This window comes from Dendropsophus ebraccatus, chromosome 1 (assembly GCF_027789765.1).
Source record: "Dendropsophus ebraccatus isolate aDenEbr1 chromosome 1, aDenEbr1.pat, whole genome shotgun sequence".
Lineage (NCBI taxonomy): Eukaryota > Metazoa > Chordata > Amphibia > Anura > Hylidae > Dendropsophus > Dendropsophus ebraccatus.
Genome location: NC_091454.1, coordinates 120399505 through 120417920, shown reverse-complemented (window position 1 = coordinate 120417920; position 18416 = coordinate 120399505). Strand labels below are relative to the sequence as shown.

At 43.9% G+C, this 18416-nt stretch overlaps 1 protein-coding gene across 1 annotated transcript in view; it reads right to left on the bottom strand.

Annotated features, from left to right (window-relative positions):
• Positions 1-18416, bottom strand: part of DNAJC2 (DnaJ heat shock protein family (Hsp40) member C2) — a 35360-nt gene that overhangs the window by 8715 nt on the left and 8229 nt on the right. The window contains exons 5-14 of the mRNA XM_069977876.1: positions 16969-17110; positions 14820-14900; positions 13552-13617; positions 11976-12067; positions 11271-11392; positions 9187-9336; positions 7889-7977; positions 7077-7146; positions 5979-6163; positions 5664-5764 (exon numbers count right to left, since the gene is read on the bottom strand). Coding sequence (XP_069833977.1) covers positions 5664-5764; positions 5979-6163; positions 7077-7146; positions 7889-7977; positions 9187-9336; positions 11271-11392; positions 11976-12067; positions 13552-13617; positions 14820-14900; positions 16969-17110 — 1098 coding nt within the window. The remainder of the gene's footprint in view (positions 1-5663; positions 5765-5978; positions 6164-7076; positions 7147-7888; positions 7978-9186; positions 9337-11270; positions 11393-11975; positions 12068-13551; positions 13618-14819; positions 14901-16968; positions 17111-18416) is intronic.

Sequence of the window (18416 nt, the reverse complement as noted above, 5' to 3'; positions counted from 1 at the left end):
GAGTCTCCTCAGCCAGGAAAACCATACCCTTCTGGGCCAAAAGGGAGCAATGACTATTATAAGGGCCCTGTCTGTCCTCACCTTTTTTAGCATTCTGGGAAGCATACGTATGGGGGGAAAGGCATATAGTAGATCTCTGCTCCAATCCTGAGCAAATGCGTCCACTCCTGACGGCATCTCTACTGGATTCAGAGAGTAGAATTTCTGAACCTGACGATTGGCTCTGTTGGCAAACAGGTCTATCACTGGATTCCCCCATAATTCCGTGATCTGTCTGAACACTGTCCGACTGAGGCACCATTCTGACTGATTCAGAGAGACTCTGCTCAGATAGTCTGCGGTCACGTTCTCTGAACCCTTCAGGTGGAGGGCCGATAGGGAAAGAATCTTCCGTTCTATCAACCTGAAAATGAAGTGAGATACCCTCATGAGTTTGTCTGATCTCGTCCCCCCCTGATGGTTGAGGTAAGCCACTACTGTGGAGTTGTCCGTCAGAATTCTTACATGTTTCCCTTCTATCTTTTCTAAACTGCCTACCAGGGCACAAAACACTGCTCTTAGTTCCCTGACATTTTGTGGATCTTCTGCCTCCCTGGGATTCCATTTTCCCTGCAACAGAAGGGCCTCCGCATGGGCTCCCCACCCTCCTGGGCTGGCATCTGTCGTGATCTGGAAGATCTCCTCCTTTTCCCAGAGGACACCTCTGGATAGATTCTGGGGATCCAACCACCACTCCAGTGACCTCAAAACCTGTGGAGATAGGGAGAACTGCATCTCCAGGGAAGACCTGTGTTTGTCCCAAACCTCCAGAATCTGAGCCTGGAGCCTCCTGGAGTGGTATTGGGCCCAACAAACCCCTGGGATGGCTGAGGTCATTAACCCTAGAACCGACATTGCTTGTCTTATGGTGCAGGAACCTCTTCTCTTTAATTCCATCACCCTTGATACTAGGTTCGAGACTTTCTGCGGGGGGAGAAAAGACGTCTGGACTATAGAATTGAGGCTGATCCCTAGGAAGGAACATATTTGACTTGGTACTAGACAAGATTTCTCTAGATTTACTTCTAGACCTAGCTTGGCTAAAATCTCTTGTACCAGTAGTCCTTGTTGTGTCAGCATCTCTACTGACGGGCCTATGATCAAAAAATCGTCCAGATACGGGACTATCAGCACATCCTTCTCCCTTATGTGGGCCATTACCTCTGAAATAATTTTTGTAAAGGCTCTGGGAGCCTGACAAAGCCCGAAAGGGAGAGCCTGGAACTGATAGTGACGTATCTCCCTTTGGATACGAACTGCCACTCTTAAGTATTTTTGATGACTCTGAAAAATTGGAACATGATAATATGCATCTCTCAGGTCCAGTGTCATCATAAAACAATCCTTCGAGAGATTCAGGATGGTCGATTGAATCGTTTCCATCCTGAACCTCTCGTAGCATAAATGCTGATTTAGGTCCTTCAGATTTATAATAGTTCGGAACGTTCCATTGGGTTTTCTTACTAGAAATAGGGTTGAGTAGAAACCCTTCCCTATCTCTGACTGAGGGACTGGGACTAATACCTTCTTTAGGAGAAGAGACTGGATCTCTAATTCTAGAGCTGACTGCTTTTGAGGATCCCTGTTGAGATCTGTAATGACAAAACGACCACCTGGGAGAGACGACATCTTTAGTTTTAGACCAACATTTATTGAATCTAACACCCATCTGCTGCTGCTTATCTTTTCCCATTCTGGGTAAAATAGGGTCAAGCGTCCCCCCACAGGTGGCCTGGCGTCATTGCTTGTCATCTTTTTTACTTGTCGCATTTTTGGGAAACAAAAATTTTTTGCTTTTCCCCTGTGCTTTCCAGTTTTTTCCCCTAGCTGAGGAAGATTGGGCTCCCCCCCTACCCTTGCCACGAAAGGGCCGTTTAGCCGGAGGAGGCCCAACTGAAGGGAACCCCTTCTTCCTGTCAGATGCCTTTTCTAAGACAGTGTCCAGGGCTGGGCCAAAAAGAAATTTACCTTGACATGGCATAGCACAGAGGCGTGATTTGGAGGCCATGTCCCCTTTCCAGTCCTTAATCCATAAAGCCCTGCGGGCTGAATTAGAGAAAGCCGTGGATTTTGCTATAAGTCTAAGTGCATCATCAGATGCATCTGACATAAAGTCTAAGGCATTAGAAAGAGATGGGAGAGACTTAATTAATTCATCTCTAGGAGTACCATCTTTAATACTAGACTCAAGGTCAGTTAACCACATCTTTACTGACCTAGCAACTGAAGTAGTAGCTGCAACAGGCTTAAATAAAGCCGCTGTCGCCTCCCAACTCTTTCTAAGAAACCCATCAGCCTTTTTATCCATTGGGTCTCTCAACACTCCAGTATCCTCAAATGGAAGGAAGGCCCCTTTACAAATTTTCGCTACTGCTGGATCCACCATAGGGGGCCTGTCCCAATACTCCGTTTCTAACTCATCGAACGGATACTTCCGTTTGAGGGTTCTGGGAACAAAGAACTTCCGGTCTGGCTTATTCCATTCTCTCTGGATTAAGTCCTTAATATTCTTATGCAATGGAAATACTTTCTTCTTCCTAGGAGCCAGACCCTCAAACATCTTGTCCTGTACAGACAGTTGTTCCTTGAATTCCTCCACTTTCATAGTATTTCTAACAGCCTTGACTAAAGCGTCCACACTGTCAATAGGGAACAACGCTTTTCCAGCAGAATCCTCCTCAGAATCAGAAGACTCCCTGTATTCCCCCTCCTCCTCATCCTCAATCTGGATAGGCTCCTGAGGGGACATAGGAACAGAGGGAGAAAGTGCCGAAACCTCTAGCTGAGAGGTAGAGGTAGAAGGCTTGTCAGATGAAATGGAGGATCTGATCTCATTCTTAATGAGGGTTCTGCAAGGAATTAAGAACTTGTCAGACAAAAACCATTCGGGGTAATAAGACTCCGAAAAAGAACCCCCTAAAAAATACATTCTTACTTAACAGTAGCCATAAAAGACGGGGCTTCTTCCTGCATGACTTTAGTAATGCATGTATTACAGAGGTTCTTGGAATAGGATGACTGTAATCTCTTCCTACACATGGCACATTCTTTTTTAGCTTTAGGTCTTTTGGAACTCTCCTAAAAAACATATGAAAAAAAAAAAACCCTTATAGGGGAAATAACCATGTTGGGGTACAACCCCTCTCACCCGACCATGACAGTCACCTCCGACCCGGTCTCTTGGGATTCAGTGTGCTCTTCTTCCTCCATGCTGCAGAATCAGCAGAAGGGGCAGTATACACGGGAAAAACTTCCACTCTGCCTGGTCCTGGAACTGGCTGGCGTCCCGTCCGAGGAGCACACACCTCTGTCTAGGCCTCCTGTTCCTTTTAAAGGGAGCTTTTTTTGCCCCCTCTCTCTTCCGGTGGAGGTTCGGAGCACGGCCCCTCGCCTACCCCTCCCACTAACGGAGCCCGCCCGGAGGTTTTCCGGATCGTACCTGGCTGATCCGCCGCCCCCCTGTCCCCCAGGAAAGGCCGCCGTTCGCGTCTAGGCCGCACCGGAAGTCGTCAGACGTCCAGCGGAAGTGACGTCACACGCCAGCCGGAACGCCGACAGACCCCGGAAGCGCTCCTTAGGAGCACTCGTACCTGACACCCAGCTGCCGCTCTGGGAGGCCCAGGAAAGGACGCCAGACCGACCGGCACTCACCGCGACTCCTCGGCTAACTTCCGCGCGAGAGGTGAGGGTGAACAGGAGGCTCGACGGACCGGGACAATCCAGACTGGCCGGCGGCTTCCCCCAGAAGAGTTACGCCAGGCACAGGTAACCCGTTGTCCTGAGGACTAATCATAGGGACCGGGCGCCTCAGTTCTCATTCCTCGGCGATTCTTCCTGGAAGAGTGAGACTGCGGTCTCACTCTCCCTCTTCCTAGAAGACAGGAAACAGAACTGGAGTTTGGGGTCGGTCCTGCCCCTTTAAAGCTTTCATCCTTGGCGGCTGTTTCCTGTCTTTTGGGAAGGGGAGGGACGCTCTCCAGGGGTGCTGTCATAGGGCGAATAGGGAAAAGAAGACCTTCCACACCCGATGGTAGATCCGAGCCGACTGAGGCTTACGGGCCTTAAGCATGGTTTGGATGACTGGTTCCGAGAACCCACGAAACCTCAATACCGCGGCTTCAACAGCTGTTAAACTCAGCTGAGGTAAATTGGGGTGGAATATTGGCCCTTGTGAAAGGAGGTCGGCCTGCAGGTGAAGACGCCAGGGTGCATCGGCCAGGAGGTGCACTACGTCGGCGTACCAGGACCGGTGCGGCCAGTCAGGAGCGACAAGAATGGCGGGTTCCCCCGAGTGCCTCGATGCGCTTCAGGACGCGCGGGGGCGGGCGCTCCGCCCCCAGTGACGTCACACCTGTGCGCTGATGCGGCCTAGCTCCAGCCAAAGCCGGGGACTAAATTTATGGGGCAAACCGGCGGTAGCGAGGCAGCGACGCAGAGCAAACGTGCCCACCGGAGGAAAGGGAGAGGAGAGAGTCAGCAACCTCCCCTATGAAGCTGCAGCAAAGCCCCAGGTGCGGCCCACGGAGATGCGGCCTAGCTCCGGACAAAGCCGGGGACTAAATTTGTGGGCCGGCTGCCGTGAAGTGGCAGCGTGGAATGGCAAAAACGTGGCCGCCAGAGGGAAGGCGGAAAAAACCCATGACCCCTCCGGTGGTCCCCTATGGAGCTACTGTGGCTGCAGATGAGGGAGAGAGGGCTGTGGTGCAGTGAAGGCTGGCACCGAGGTTAGAGGAGGCTGCCCTGTGGAGATTAGGGACAGCACTTGGGTGCCCTGGGACGACCCCCCCCCACCCCCTAAAGAGAGACCTAAAGGGGCGCTAAGGACAGGAATACTCACCTGTCCGGCGTCTTCAGGTGCGCGCAGGGTCACCCCTTCGGTCACCTCAAACCTTGGTGGGGCACCGGAATCCTGTTGCAGGGAGCAGGCGTTGGGGGATGGGTGACCGGCGCAGGGAAGGAAAACTTTCCGTGCACCCTCAGGGGGAACTAAGTCTGATGTGGCAGCCCACGCCGACGGTCCCCCTGATAACCTAAAAGAAAAAGGAGATGCATGGCACCTGGGTCAACCTCCTACGGACACTAGACTAAAACAGAGTTCGCCTGGTGTCTGTAGGAGGGGTATAGCCTGCCAGGCGGAGTCACTTCTTCTGTCTAGTGTCGCCTCCTAGTGGCAGTTGCCTATACCCACTGGTGCTGTGTCCCCCAATGACAGGCACAAGAAACGAATTTTTACCAGAACAAGCACCATGAGATGTGATATAAAATAAGTAATAAACGCTGTAACATTTACCCTTTACACCTGTGGAGAGCAGTCAAAATGCAAAAAGGGGGTGACAGTGTCATTTTAAAGCAGAACCAAATATCCATTTTTTTCTCTACTTTCAATAAATGAATGTTATTGCTTTAAAAAAGCAGAAACAATTCATCATCTCTATGGAGGCTGAGTAGGAAGCTCCATCTCTTAATTCATCTATATATGTGACAAGGAGAACGGGCACCCGAAAGCATATATATTTCAAATATATATCAATTTTAAATTTGGCACCAGAATGTTTTTCAAAAATAACTAGAGGTAAACTTTAATGGCTGAGTGGTTTATATAAATTTCTCCTAAAGCTACTTACCAAGCTTCTGAAGGGATTTGGCTTTGTTTATTACATCCTTTGCAGTTCTTTTGATTCCAGAAACAGTATGCAAGTTCATATAATTGGCAATAACTTCCCACCTGCAGAATATAATGAATTGAAACCATCTAAATACAAATACCACAAAATGGTTATCACTAACAGGTAACCATCTCTTGGTAGTATTCACAATATATCTTGCTCTTCAAAGGCAGCATAAAAAGGCACAAACTAAACAGACAAACTAAAATCTTGAAAAAGCTGCTTAAGAATGGCTGACTAGGGCTTTTAAAATTGAGTTAACTCCATTCTTACCTGGCATTAGTTCCAGCAGGAAATAAGTTCACAGCTTTTATTAATAGCTGCAAATCATCTTCTGACCAAGACTTGCTGCTGCCTCCTCCTCCAGAAGACGACTGCTCTGCACCTTTTGTGGACTGCCTCATCCGTGCTTCCTCCTGCTCCTTCTCCCTTTTAATCTGTGCATTTACTTCTACAATCTAAAGAACACAGACACATTTAGATACCTTGTTTTGGTTTAGGATGTGTTCCCACGTACAGGATCTGCAGCAGATCTGATGGCGCAGATTTGCTTTGAATCTAATTTGGGCCATCAAATCTGCTGCGGATCCTGTACGTGTGAACACACCCTAAAAGTAGAATATTTTAAGATTAAATTGCTGCTCTCAGTAAACAAAAAAGTAGTACAATACACTATGTGGGGAGACATTTACTATTGAATATATGCCATTTTTGGCATGTTAAAAGTAAAATTTTTGTGAAAAGGTCATCTACGCAAATATTTGCGACGTTATGCTGGGTTTACGTTGCTCTGTCAATTTTAAAGAAAAGAAATAGAAACAATAGTGGAAACCTATTCTACATCACAGATAGCGTAGATTTCTACATGCAGAACATGACTAGCAGCTGCAGATTAGTTAGGATGTACACGTATCTTAATAAATCTGCCAAACCCAATGGCAACAGGATTTTACTAAAGACTGACTATGGTCTTAACAAAATGTATTTTCCACATGCTGACCTTCAGATCCACCACTAAGTGTATTGTAGATTTACTTTGAAGATTCTGCCCAATACTTATTCCACAGAGAAAAAAAATCCTCAATGTTTACCCCCCCCCCTCCCCCCTATAGTGTGGTGTCCAAAAAACACCAGTCTTGAAGTTCAATAAACATACATGGATGTCCTAGGGAAAGGACAGGTCACCCCTCTGCTCACTAACAAGAATGTAGAAATATGGGTAGTTTCTTTACAGTTCCTCTTCCTGCTCCCTCCTGCCATATATTACATGGTCACTTATTTGAATAGCTGCCATATAGTAAATGCAACTCTTTTTCTAAAAAGTTCAGGTTAAAGTTTAGTTTAAAAATGAATAGAGAGGGCTTCAAATACCTGCTTCTCGACAGCAATTTTACTGTCTTCTTTCGAGCTTCCGGAAAGTGCCTCATTCAGAGACTGTAAACTTTAAGTAGAAGATGACAAGAAAGTCAATGCATAGTGCCTTGAAATCACAATTTTTACCATGTATAGGAAGTATATAGCATGCCAAGCAACTTTGCAGGCAATAAAGGGGTAGTGCAGCGCTAAGAAATTATTCACAGAATAACACACATTACAAAGTTATACAACTTTGTAATGTATGTGTTGTCTGTGAATTGCCCCCTTCCCTGTGTCCCCCCACCCCCGCACGTGTACCAGGAAGTGTGGTGCATTATACATACCTGATCCGTGTTGCATCCGTCCGCCATCTTGTGCCAAGACATCATCTTCGGGAGGCCGGCCCCCCTCTGCCGCGTCATAACTGTACTCAGCCGCCATTGGCTGAGCACAGTTATGCTCAGCCAATCGCGGCTGAGCATCTGATGACGCTGCAGAAGGCGGCCGGCACTAGGGACGGTCGGAGCGGTTCGGCCATCCGTCCGAAGAGGACGTCTTGGCAAGAGATGGCGGACATGCGCGACACGGATCAGTTATGTATAATGCACCACACTTCCGGGTACACGTGCGGGGGTGGTGGGACACGGGAAGGGGGCGATTCACAGACATAACATACATTACAAAGTTGTATAACTTTGTAATGTGTGTTATTCTGTGAATAATTTCTTAGCGCCACACTACCCCTTTAAACATCAGCTCAATAACATAAACCACCGTCAAGCAGAACAGCTAGAGTTGAAAAAGGAAAAAAAACAAAACATATATACCTAGTTAGTTCAAGTCGATCACACAACTTTTCTATTTCTTCCATCATTTTCACACTGTCCGCTTCATTTTCAGAGAAGTAATTCCAATTCTGTGATTTAAAAAACAGAATTTTCATGGCTGATGCTATATTTTCCAAAACCATTAGAACTAAGTTTCTCTTACTTCACCAAATCCCATCACATAAAGCGCATGCAAGCATAGTGTGCATATGGGTGTTTACTGCATACACTGCATCTGTTTAATTTGAAAGCAGTTTATAAACTTATAAATCTGCTCTTTTGTTGTACAGTTAAAAAGTCGGAAAGCATCAACATGCCTACTCCTTCCCATCTCCCTTCGTGCGCGGCACAATTAACGACATGCTCCGACACAAAGCCTTGTACACGAACAGGGAAAGCAGGATGAAAGGTTGGAAGGAGAAAAGGCATGACGCTGGATTTATGGCCCAGATTTATCAAAAGGTGTATAATAGAAACTGGTGTAAACTACCCATAGCAACCAATCACAGCTCAGCTTTCATTTTATTAAAGCTAGTGGCTTTGCTGTGATTGGTTGCTATGGGAAGTTTACACCCTTTGATAAATCTGGGTTATTATATGTTTAGAAACAGCTGTCACATTAAACACACATGGGGTCTGCAGAAAGATTTTATTTAAAGGGGTTGTCCAGGCAGGGGAATTTTTTGATATATAAACTGCACTTACACCTTCCTAGCTCCTGTGTCCTGCTGCCAGTATCTCACTGCTGTGTCCCACTGTGCAGCTGTCACACTGCAGGCCCGCCCTGATAGTCAGTGGCTGCAGGGGTGTCCCACCTCAGATGCTGACTGACTGACTCAGGGGGCCTTCAGTGTCACAACTTCAGAACCTGGAAGTGGATGCACAGTAGGGATGGAGTGGAAAGATATTGGCAGCATGGCAGGAGTCTTAATTTTAATCACCCCCTCTCCGGGTATACATAAAAAAGTCCCTTGTTCGAACAACTCCTTTAAGTCTAGATATGCCCAACATTGGCAGTTCTACTGAATAAGGTGCATTAAATAAAGTGACTGTGGTGGTCCAATGGCAGCACACTCCTATTGTTTACATAGGCATTGTGCTACATATAGCTGTTTTGAGTGGGAGCACTAGATGCTGCTACAACCCCGAGTCCCATTAAAGTGAATAGAAATGGGCTGCATTATTTCTATTCTATTAGCTTGAAAATAAGTAAGCAATATTATGGTCCCAGAAAACCCCTTTAATTTCCTTTCTACGAATTACATGTTCAACACTAATAAGCCATGTTTATATCCAACCTTGCATGTTGTGCGTAGTCGCTGACGTTCCTTCTTTACGGCTTTCTTCTGTATTTCCTTTTCTTTCTTCAGAAGTAGTGCTTGCTGGCGAGCCTCCTCTTCTTCTTTCTCCCTTACTAATCGAGCAGCTTCCACTTCTGCTTGTCTTTGCTGTAATAGTTTTACATGCTCATTACACAATCAGTAGCCAACATAAATCAGTTTAAAGTGTACCCATTATTTAAAAAACAACAAAAAAAAAAAACAACAACTTTTGATTGGGTGCCACTCCCTGCTCTTCTTCTGATCAGTAAGACCCCTACTAATCAGATCGTTTGATGTTAGTTTTTTTTTATGACCATTTAAATTAGTATGAAAGCATATTTTCAGTTATAATCCAGGTAAAGACCACAATGATTTGTGCATAGATACATCTGTTCAAAGTACATAAACCTTTTGAACATACTTATGCTTACATAACAGATTTTACAGTGATTGCCATCACTCACAGAGCTCACTTATACACTCTGGGCTGAAGTACCCTAGCACATCAGTGCTAATCAATGGGCAACGGTGTTAAATTTCACCTTTATTTGGGGGTGTGGCTTTAACAGGGAGATGAGAGGTCACACTATTTCTAGCTCTTGCCCTGAACCCATATTTCTAGTCTCCTTACTGTAAATGAATCATACAGGTGTAAGGCAGGATCTCCACACTGGAAGACATCTAAAACCCTTTACCCTATCCCTGACGACGTCAGCTTGCTGCGAAACCAGCTGGAGCTCTCCCACCAGAATGCATACAACCGCAAAAACCAGCTGTGCTAGAAAAATATTTAAATCAGAATTCACAAGGTCACTTGTAGCATTTGTTAGAAAGATGATTCCAAGAGCAGTTTCTCAGGCTGCTCTCCTCCTCTTTTGCCCACCAAGTCCTTGCTAAACCTCCACCACTGGGGGCTCTAGAGACCACTTCTGGAATGCATTTAAAACTGTAAGGGTATGTTCACACCAAGTAAAACAGGCGGAATCTCGTCTGTCTCCGTGTCCCATAGCCCATCTATGGGAGAGCGCACGCTCCTCCGCAGCCGCTCTCCGCTTAAAGAAGTGACATGTCACTTCTTTGAGAAGAGAGCAGCAGCAGCGGAGGAGCGCTCGCCCTCTCATTCACTCACAACGGGACGCTGAGCAGGGGGGGATTCCGCCGTATTTGCACAGTGTGAACATACCCTAACGACTGAAACCTAATTCTCCAGTTAGTACTCGCTCACAATTTCTCCTTCAATGCTGGGGGAGTCGCTGTTCCCAGACTTCTCTTACTTTTTACTGGTAAAATCCTGCTCCATGGCATACTCAGCTAGACTACTCGTTGTGGATGGCAATCTTTTTCACATCACCTGCTAAAGCTGATGTGCAGACACCACTCTCCTCACTGAGGAAACAGAACACCCTGTGCTGACTGAAAACTAACTGGACTCTGTAATACTGTGCTTCTCTTTGCTTACTAACTACTGTCTATACAGTCGTTAGACAGTATACATATGTGGGAGCTATGCCACTCTGACCTGTACAAATGTATGATGCTGGCCCTCTTAATATGGTTGTGGTCAATTTTCAATATCTGTTAATGGGTCTCACTTTAACTAACATACCTCTATTTAAGCATATGTATAGCTACATTGGATTCCTGTCCCCCTACGGTCTCTAAATAGAAAACCTTATTGAATACCAATATGCCTTACGAACAATTGGTTTATAATGATCAGGGATGCCCTGCCAGATTACTTAGAGTATGAGCAGAAAGCACTCAGAGCACAGAATGAGGACACCTTGGTCATTGGCAATATGTGATTTTTGCATCTTCACTTCCCTCAGTTGTACCACTATGCAGGACCCTAATTTTGTTTTTATATGTTCCCACCCATTTGTACGGTCATTGTATACTTATGCATCTATTAACTCTGTTATTTTCTCACTTTCATAAGAACTGGCAATGTATGCTTATACCACCTTTGTTCCTTTTTCCAATTAAAAAGAACTGGATAAATTGGAGTTTAGGCATATCACATAGCATTTTTTTTCTTCTTAATTTTACACCCCACACACCTTTTCTTTTTCTTCTTGTTCTTTTCTCCTTGCATCTGCCTTGGCTTTCTTTTCTGCTTCTTTTCTAGCTTTCTCTTCCTCTTTGAACTTCTTAATTCTGGGGTCACTGCTATATGCATTGTCTAGAAAAAAAATAGAACATTTAAAATAAAAATCTGTTTTAAAAAAGTAATTTAAGTAGACTATCACCTAGTCTATTACTGATTAGAATAAACTAGGAAGAAGACATGGCCTCATTATTGTAATGACCTGCTTTGGCCAAAACTATGCCACCTGAATTCATTAATGCTATGATTGTAGTTATCCCCAAACCACATAAGGACCCACTTGCTTCCTCCAATTATCAAACAATTTTATTAATTAATTTTGACACTTTTTTTATATCTATCCTCACTGCCAGGCTAAATAACTTTCTCCCTAGTTTAGTGGGTAATGACCAAGTGGGGTTTATACTGGGCAGAGAAGCGCCAGACAATATTTGAAAGCTGCCTATCCTCATTCACCATGCCAATACACTTATGCAACCTCTTAGGGGCCATTCACACAATATGTGTGAATGTCTGACATGTCAAAAGTGTTTTTCTAAAAGACAAAAAAACTGAAGTATCCTCAATTAGTAAGTATAAGCTAATACTTCTGAAAGCTCACGAGTAGAGGAGTGTTTAGAGACTGAAAGTGCTTGCATCAGAAACAAATCACACATACCAACCAATGTTCTTATCCTATTCATTTCTTCTTTTTTCCTCTGGGCTCGAGCTGCTCGGTTCTGTTTTTCAATCCACCTCCTCTCATCACGGCTGACAACAAATATAGAGACAACAAATTGAGATACAAAGAGGTACTGGACTTTTGCATTATTTGTTCCTATATTTGTTCTTAGGCACATTCATTCACATAATGAAAATGAGTACGCTAGGTGATTTTTCTGATGCTTGATTGTTCTTCTGTTTACCATTGAAGATTAAACTGCTGATGCCTACTGTGTATTAAGACATCTTAATGGGTATTCTGGAGGGTAAAAAAATGTTTTTAAATCAACTGGTGTAAGAAAGTGAAAAATTACTTTTATTTAAAGAGCTCAAGTATTCCAGTACTTATCAGCTGCTGTATGTCCTGCAGGAAGTGGTGTATTATTTCCAGTCTGACAAGGTGCTCTCTGCTGCCACCTCTGTCTGGGACAGGAACTGTCCAAAGCAGTAGCAAATCCCTATAGAAAACCTCTTCTAGATTGCAATGGTACATCACGCCGATTAGATTACAGAAAATATATATAACAGCCTAAATGTTGTACTGGCGTAATTGTACTGGTAAAGGTTCAGTACTACACATTTTATGTCCAATAGCCCGGAAGATACTGGAAGGAGATCTCTGCTTTAATAGATGAGGTTTTCAATTCCATAACCCCCTAACTCCTCAGTTAGGGTTACTGTTATTAGATATCCCCAAAATTTTACCAATTCACTGTATATTGCTATGTAAGATGGTAACAATTGCTAAACGAATATTAACGAGGTATTGGAAATCACATAATACTCCCAATATAACAGAAGTTACCCAGACTATTAATACCTACAAGTACGAAGAAGCCATAGCATATGGGCAAAACTCTATTACATCCTTCCAAAAAATATGGCATGTATGGACTCTCAGCCCATACTATACAATTTTAATCATTTTCATTCTTTATACATTGTTAGACAAGATTAGTGCCTGTTACGTTCTTTTTCTTATTATTGTTTTCTTTTTACTTTGATGATTACTATGTTCTATGCAGATGAACAGTGTTTTAGATATATAGATCTTCTGCTATTCTATAAACATTGTTTCTGACTTGTTTTGTCTATGATATAGCTCAAATATCTTTGATGCAACTTTAATATGATGTAATTCTGATATTATATGAAAATTAAATAAAAAGATTGAAACAGAAAAGCTCTCCTGTTCTGGACCGATACTGTGTTAGACAGGAGGTGACGGCAGAGCACTGTGTCAGATTGGAAAGAATACACCACTTCCTGCAGGACATACAGCAGTTCATAATGTATTTGGAGGGGTGAAATGTCTGAGCATAAGTAATTTACAAATCTGTATACCTTTCTGCCAAAAAAAATTCTCTGAAGTCTTCCTTTAAAATCATATTCTTAATATAAGATGTGTGTAAAATTGGCATATGTGAAACTAATTTTAATTGAAAACTTTGCATATTCCCAGAGATTATTTTAATCTCTCTCTAACCTGGCATCCCAGGATGGTAGATATGTGGAATTTAAATAATGCTTACCATTCAGCCTTTTCTTTTTCTTCTTCATCCAAGTAAGAAAATTCTCTCCAAGAATCAAAATTGTACCTGGCATAAATCAATGAAAAAAATGACTGAATCGGTAAAGAGAGTACATAGTAATAAAATGGGCACTGTCAGTTTAACAAACTTTGCATAATCCAGTAGTGCAAGCAAACTTTGTAGCATATTAGAGAAAACTGATACTTTCTCCACTACAGTTCTCACTTTTTGAAGGTCACAGAAAACACAGCATGCGTTTTTACTGGTGACATGGTCTTGCCATGCAGGTACAGTACGACAGGTATGCTGCCAGTGAAAGTTTCTCAAACCTGCCGTTTTCTTGGTACAAAAGAATGTATTTAAAGTGACTGTACCACCAGGCCCAGGCTGAAGCACTGGAGGCGGGCCGACCCACCCCCCAGTGGGATAAAACCCCACCCCCTCCATGACATGACTTCATTAGAATCAATGGAACCCTATCATGGAGGGGCTGGGGTCTCCTCCCACTAAGGGTGGGTCAGCCCGCCTCCAGTGCTTCAGCCTGGGCCTGGTGGTACAGTCACTTTAAATAATGTTTTTTCCCCCTTGACCAAAGCACAGTGTAAAACTGCACCATTTGAACATCTGAACCCAGTCTCAATAAACTAAACAGCTCACTGAGGGTTCAGCTTATATGTTGCTATTTAAATCTATAGAGAGGGAAGGAACGGGGTGTTACTGGATAGAGGCAGATATAGCAGCAGCTTGTTGTGATTTCTATCTTTAACCCTGGCTGGTGTAAACAGAGCCATGGATGGATTTGAAAAGAGGAGAAATGTCAATCTTTCCTTTATGACCTATTCTCTATTTATTTCTGTTCATGGCTTTGGCTTCAGTAATTGCAATGGAAAATCTGTGTAAATGCCCCCTTAGATTTCCATTATGTTGTTTATGCTGCTGCTGCCTACAGTGCAGTATAGAGATATAGAGGTGCAGGATCCCCCCTTCTGTGTGTCTGCTGTTAATGGGAACAATCATAGAGGCTAGACTCCACCCACTAGCTCAGGGAAATAAGAGATGAAGCATGCAGAGTAGACCTCTAAAGAAAAATGTCATATACAAGCTTTATATAATGGCCACAAAAACTGTGCTACACATGTACACACAACAGCTCATCCTGAAAAGTTTTCCAAAGCTACAGGTACGCTTTGAGAAAGAATGTACAATATACCCAACATGTAATGAGGTTCTACTGCACTCAAGAACATAGTTTACATCTGAAAACATACCAAAAAGAATAAAATGCATCTACATCTTCAATGGAAGTATCCATGTTGCCAAGTTTTGGAACATTTTTCTTGTTTGACCACCTGGAATGGAAAAGCATTTATTACTATTTTTTATCATTTTATAAACTGTGCAACAAAAAGAGGAAACTGACTGTAAAATCTCTCTCTCATAGGCTTTATTGGGGGACACAGGAAACCATGGCTATAGGCTGCTGACACTAAGTTAAAAAAGGAAGTCATTCCTCCTGAACAGAATATACCCACTGGCACTGAGCTAATCACCTACATGCCTGTTCACAGCAGCGGCGGGTGACGTAACTTGGCCTGTGGGGGCAAACACGTTGGCTGGTATAACATTGCAGGCCCATCTCTTTTGTGGGCTGTGCTCTAACAACATACAGAGGGATCAGAGTGGGTGTATATTACCCACTGTGCCCTGAATCCATGGACCTAGGACAGAAACAAAAAAACCTAACTGACTATAAACACATAAGAAAGAAACTGGTCTGGAGTAGAGATGAACGTACTTATCCAGGCAGCGGGATTCAATCGCTGATTGTTCAAATTTATGCAAATGCCAATGTTCACTCATCTCTAGTCTGAAGCAGACCAGTATCTGCCTACTACTTACAGATAAAACTGACTAGCTCTGTGACAGTGGGGAGGTACTGTATATCCTCCTGAGGGACAGTCACTTTTTTTTTTACATCTAGTGTCAGCGCCTCCTAATGGCAGCAGCCTATACCCATTGTTTCCTGTGTCCCAGAATAATATGACTGGAGAAAGAGAATTTTATACAAAATATTTATAAACATGCCTTAAACAGATGGTATCAACTGGACAGCCCCTTATTCACATATATGCCCTATATAGAGATGATAGAGGGTGAACTCTGCTCAGAACCCTTTCTGGAAGCCAAAAGTAGAGAAAACAACCAGAAAGAAAAGCCTCTTTCTGGCAGACACTGAAAGACTGGAAAACTATAAATACGACCACACTAGGTGAGTTCCATTCATGAGCTCTATTAATATAGAATAGGGCTTGTGCAAGGAACTCATCTGGAATCACTCTATCCATAGTTACCTGATCTTCTAAAAGCAGGAGCGACTGTACGCTGATCTGGTGAAGATTCATAATGACAGGTAATCTTTAACAGCCATTATTTACTAAATTTTAAGACTATCCATGACTTTATTGTAGTTATCCGAGGCTGCAATCTTTCTACTCTAAAGCCTCGTAGAGATGTGACCGTGACATTTTAATGCACTTCAGATTTCAAATTATAAACATTCAAGCAGTCAAATAATCAGCTCCAGTATGCCCAGGTGTCGTTTCTTCTAGAGACAAGCAAATTTACAGTGTTAACGAAGCAAATCGCTTTGTTAGCTCAGCAGTCGGCTAATCAGCGGGCTGCTTTTAAACTGCTACGCTCCAGGTGCCTGGAAATGCTGGATCCAGTCCTGGGAGCGGCACAGAGTTCAAAGACAACCAGCTGATAAGCCGACTGCTAAGCTAAAAAAGCGCTTTTAAGAAACTTTGTAATTGGGTTTCTTAGGCAAATATGCCATTATCTGCATTCAAAAAGACTTTTCCAGGCCCCCCCCTCTTCTCTCTTCCATTTACTGCAAAATATCAGAAAATTGTGACTTGTTGCATCAGACACAACCCTGTCTGTTCTATAGAAAGGGGAGGGGGAGGAGGAGGAGGGAGATGAGTTGGCAGCAGAGAACGAAGGATTACACAGCCGGGAGCTCCATGAAAGCTGTATTCAGAGGTCAGAGCTGACTGTCAGAGGAGATAGCCGGTGATGTAGCTGTAAATTAACTCTTTGTTGTCCTGTTTTGGTGCCTCATCTCCCTCCACCCCTCCCCTCTCCATACACAATGACGAAGGCGGGGGGAGAGCTTTAAACTGCTTTTTCGTGATAAAAATGCATTTTTCGGCTAATAAACCCAATTACAAAGTTTTTTAAAATCGCCTGTACTATTGATTGCTGCATTTTCCAAATGATACCATGTCTCCCATTGAAATCAATAGGAGATGGTTTCTGATGTAGAAATCAGTTTACTCATCAAAAGCCATGCAGTTTCTGCCCAAGTGAACATGCTCTATGGGTTCTGCTGAACAAATTTAGTTATACATTTCTTACCTGCTATTTCTCTCAAACACCGAAGAAAATACTTCAAAGAAGTTGTCTTTTCCCTCACTTTTTGATGGGACAGAATTATCAAAGGTGGGATCGACACTGTTGAAGGCTCTTCTTTTCACAGGATCAGATAAGATTTCATATGCTAAAACACCACACAAGCACAAAATGGTTAAAAATACAAATGTTACTTACATCTAAAGATTATGACAACTGTATTCCCATAAATAATGATGAAATATGAAACAAAACATAACAAAGAAGATTTTAGCCATGACTACTTACATCTTTTTTAGTTAGTATATGTTGAACTGCATACTTTATGCTTAGCAAACAAAAAAGTCTTATTTTGAGTAGGAACAAAGATGGAAAAAATTTCAGGAGCTGCGGAACACGGGATAACCCTCCCCCAGATCCTGTCTGCTCGCACCTTCAATGGATAGAGCTGGCCTGGCTTCCATGGTCAGTGACTGCCCGTACGGTGTCCTCTCCTTGTCTGGTGTCGCCTCAGCTGCTGCTGATCAGTCTTAGAAAATGCACACAGTGATCAGGGAGACTGGACAACATACAGAGAAGGAACATAATCCGCAGCAAGGGGGGGGGGGGCTGGGGAGCGGGTCCGGGGTATCCCCGAGACTGATCTGCAGCAGCGAAGGCAACACCGGAGGAATCACAGGGAGACTGAGGGAGACATCTGCAGCAGTAGGCTACTGTGGCTCAAGTGGGTGGGTAAAAGAACATGGAACAAGAGGACACCGTGTGAGTAGTCACTGACCATGGCAACTCTATCTGGGGCAAAGGTGTGAGAAGACCGGATCCAGAGGAGGCTGATCCCCTGTAAGGAGGATGGAGAGCTGCTCCGGCATCATCCATACACAGACATGGGAGGAGGGAATGGTAACGGGGTTTGGAGACGGAGGGGAAAGGGGACACAATGGGCAATACATAGGAGAGCAGATTCTCTGCTCCTTGGGACCACCCACACTATAGTCCCCGGCTTGCAGCCTAGCTGCAGCAGAAGGAGATGTTCACAAAATTTATATCTATCCTTCAGCAGGCCGTGCAGGTGGTGAGTGATCTGGGCCTTGGCTGGAGTAGCAAGCGCCGCAGGATAGCTATGAACTTTGTCAACATCTCCCTCTGCTGCAGCTTCTCCTAGGAAGACATAGGGGGCACAGCATAATGACACTTCAATGGAGGAAGGAAGGCGCTCTTATTGGTTCACATGTTCTCTCTCTCTTTAGTAGGCAGAGTTAGAAACACTAACCCAGCCCATTGAAGAGCCGGAGGACACGTAATCCCCAACACAGAGTGAGGGGCAGAACGAGGGAGCAGTGTCGGAGAGGACTCAGTTTAGATGATTTTATGCATCCAAAGGGGGTGAGCACACCTAAAAGCAGCAAAATGGTACAAAAGCCATAATAAGTTGATTTTACAAAGATAAGATATTT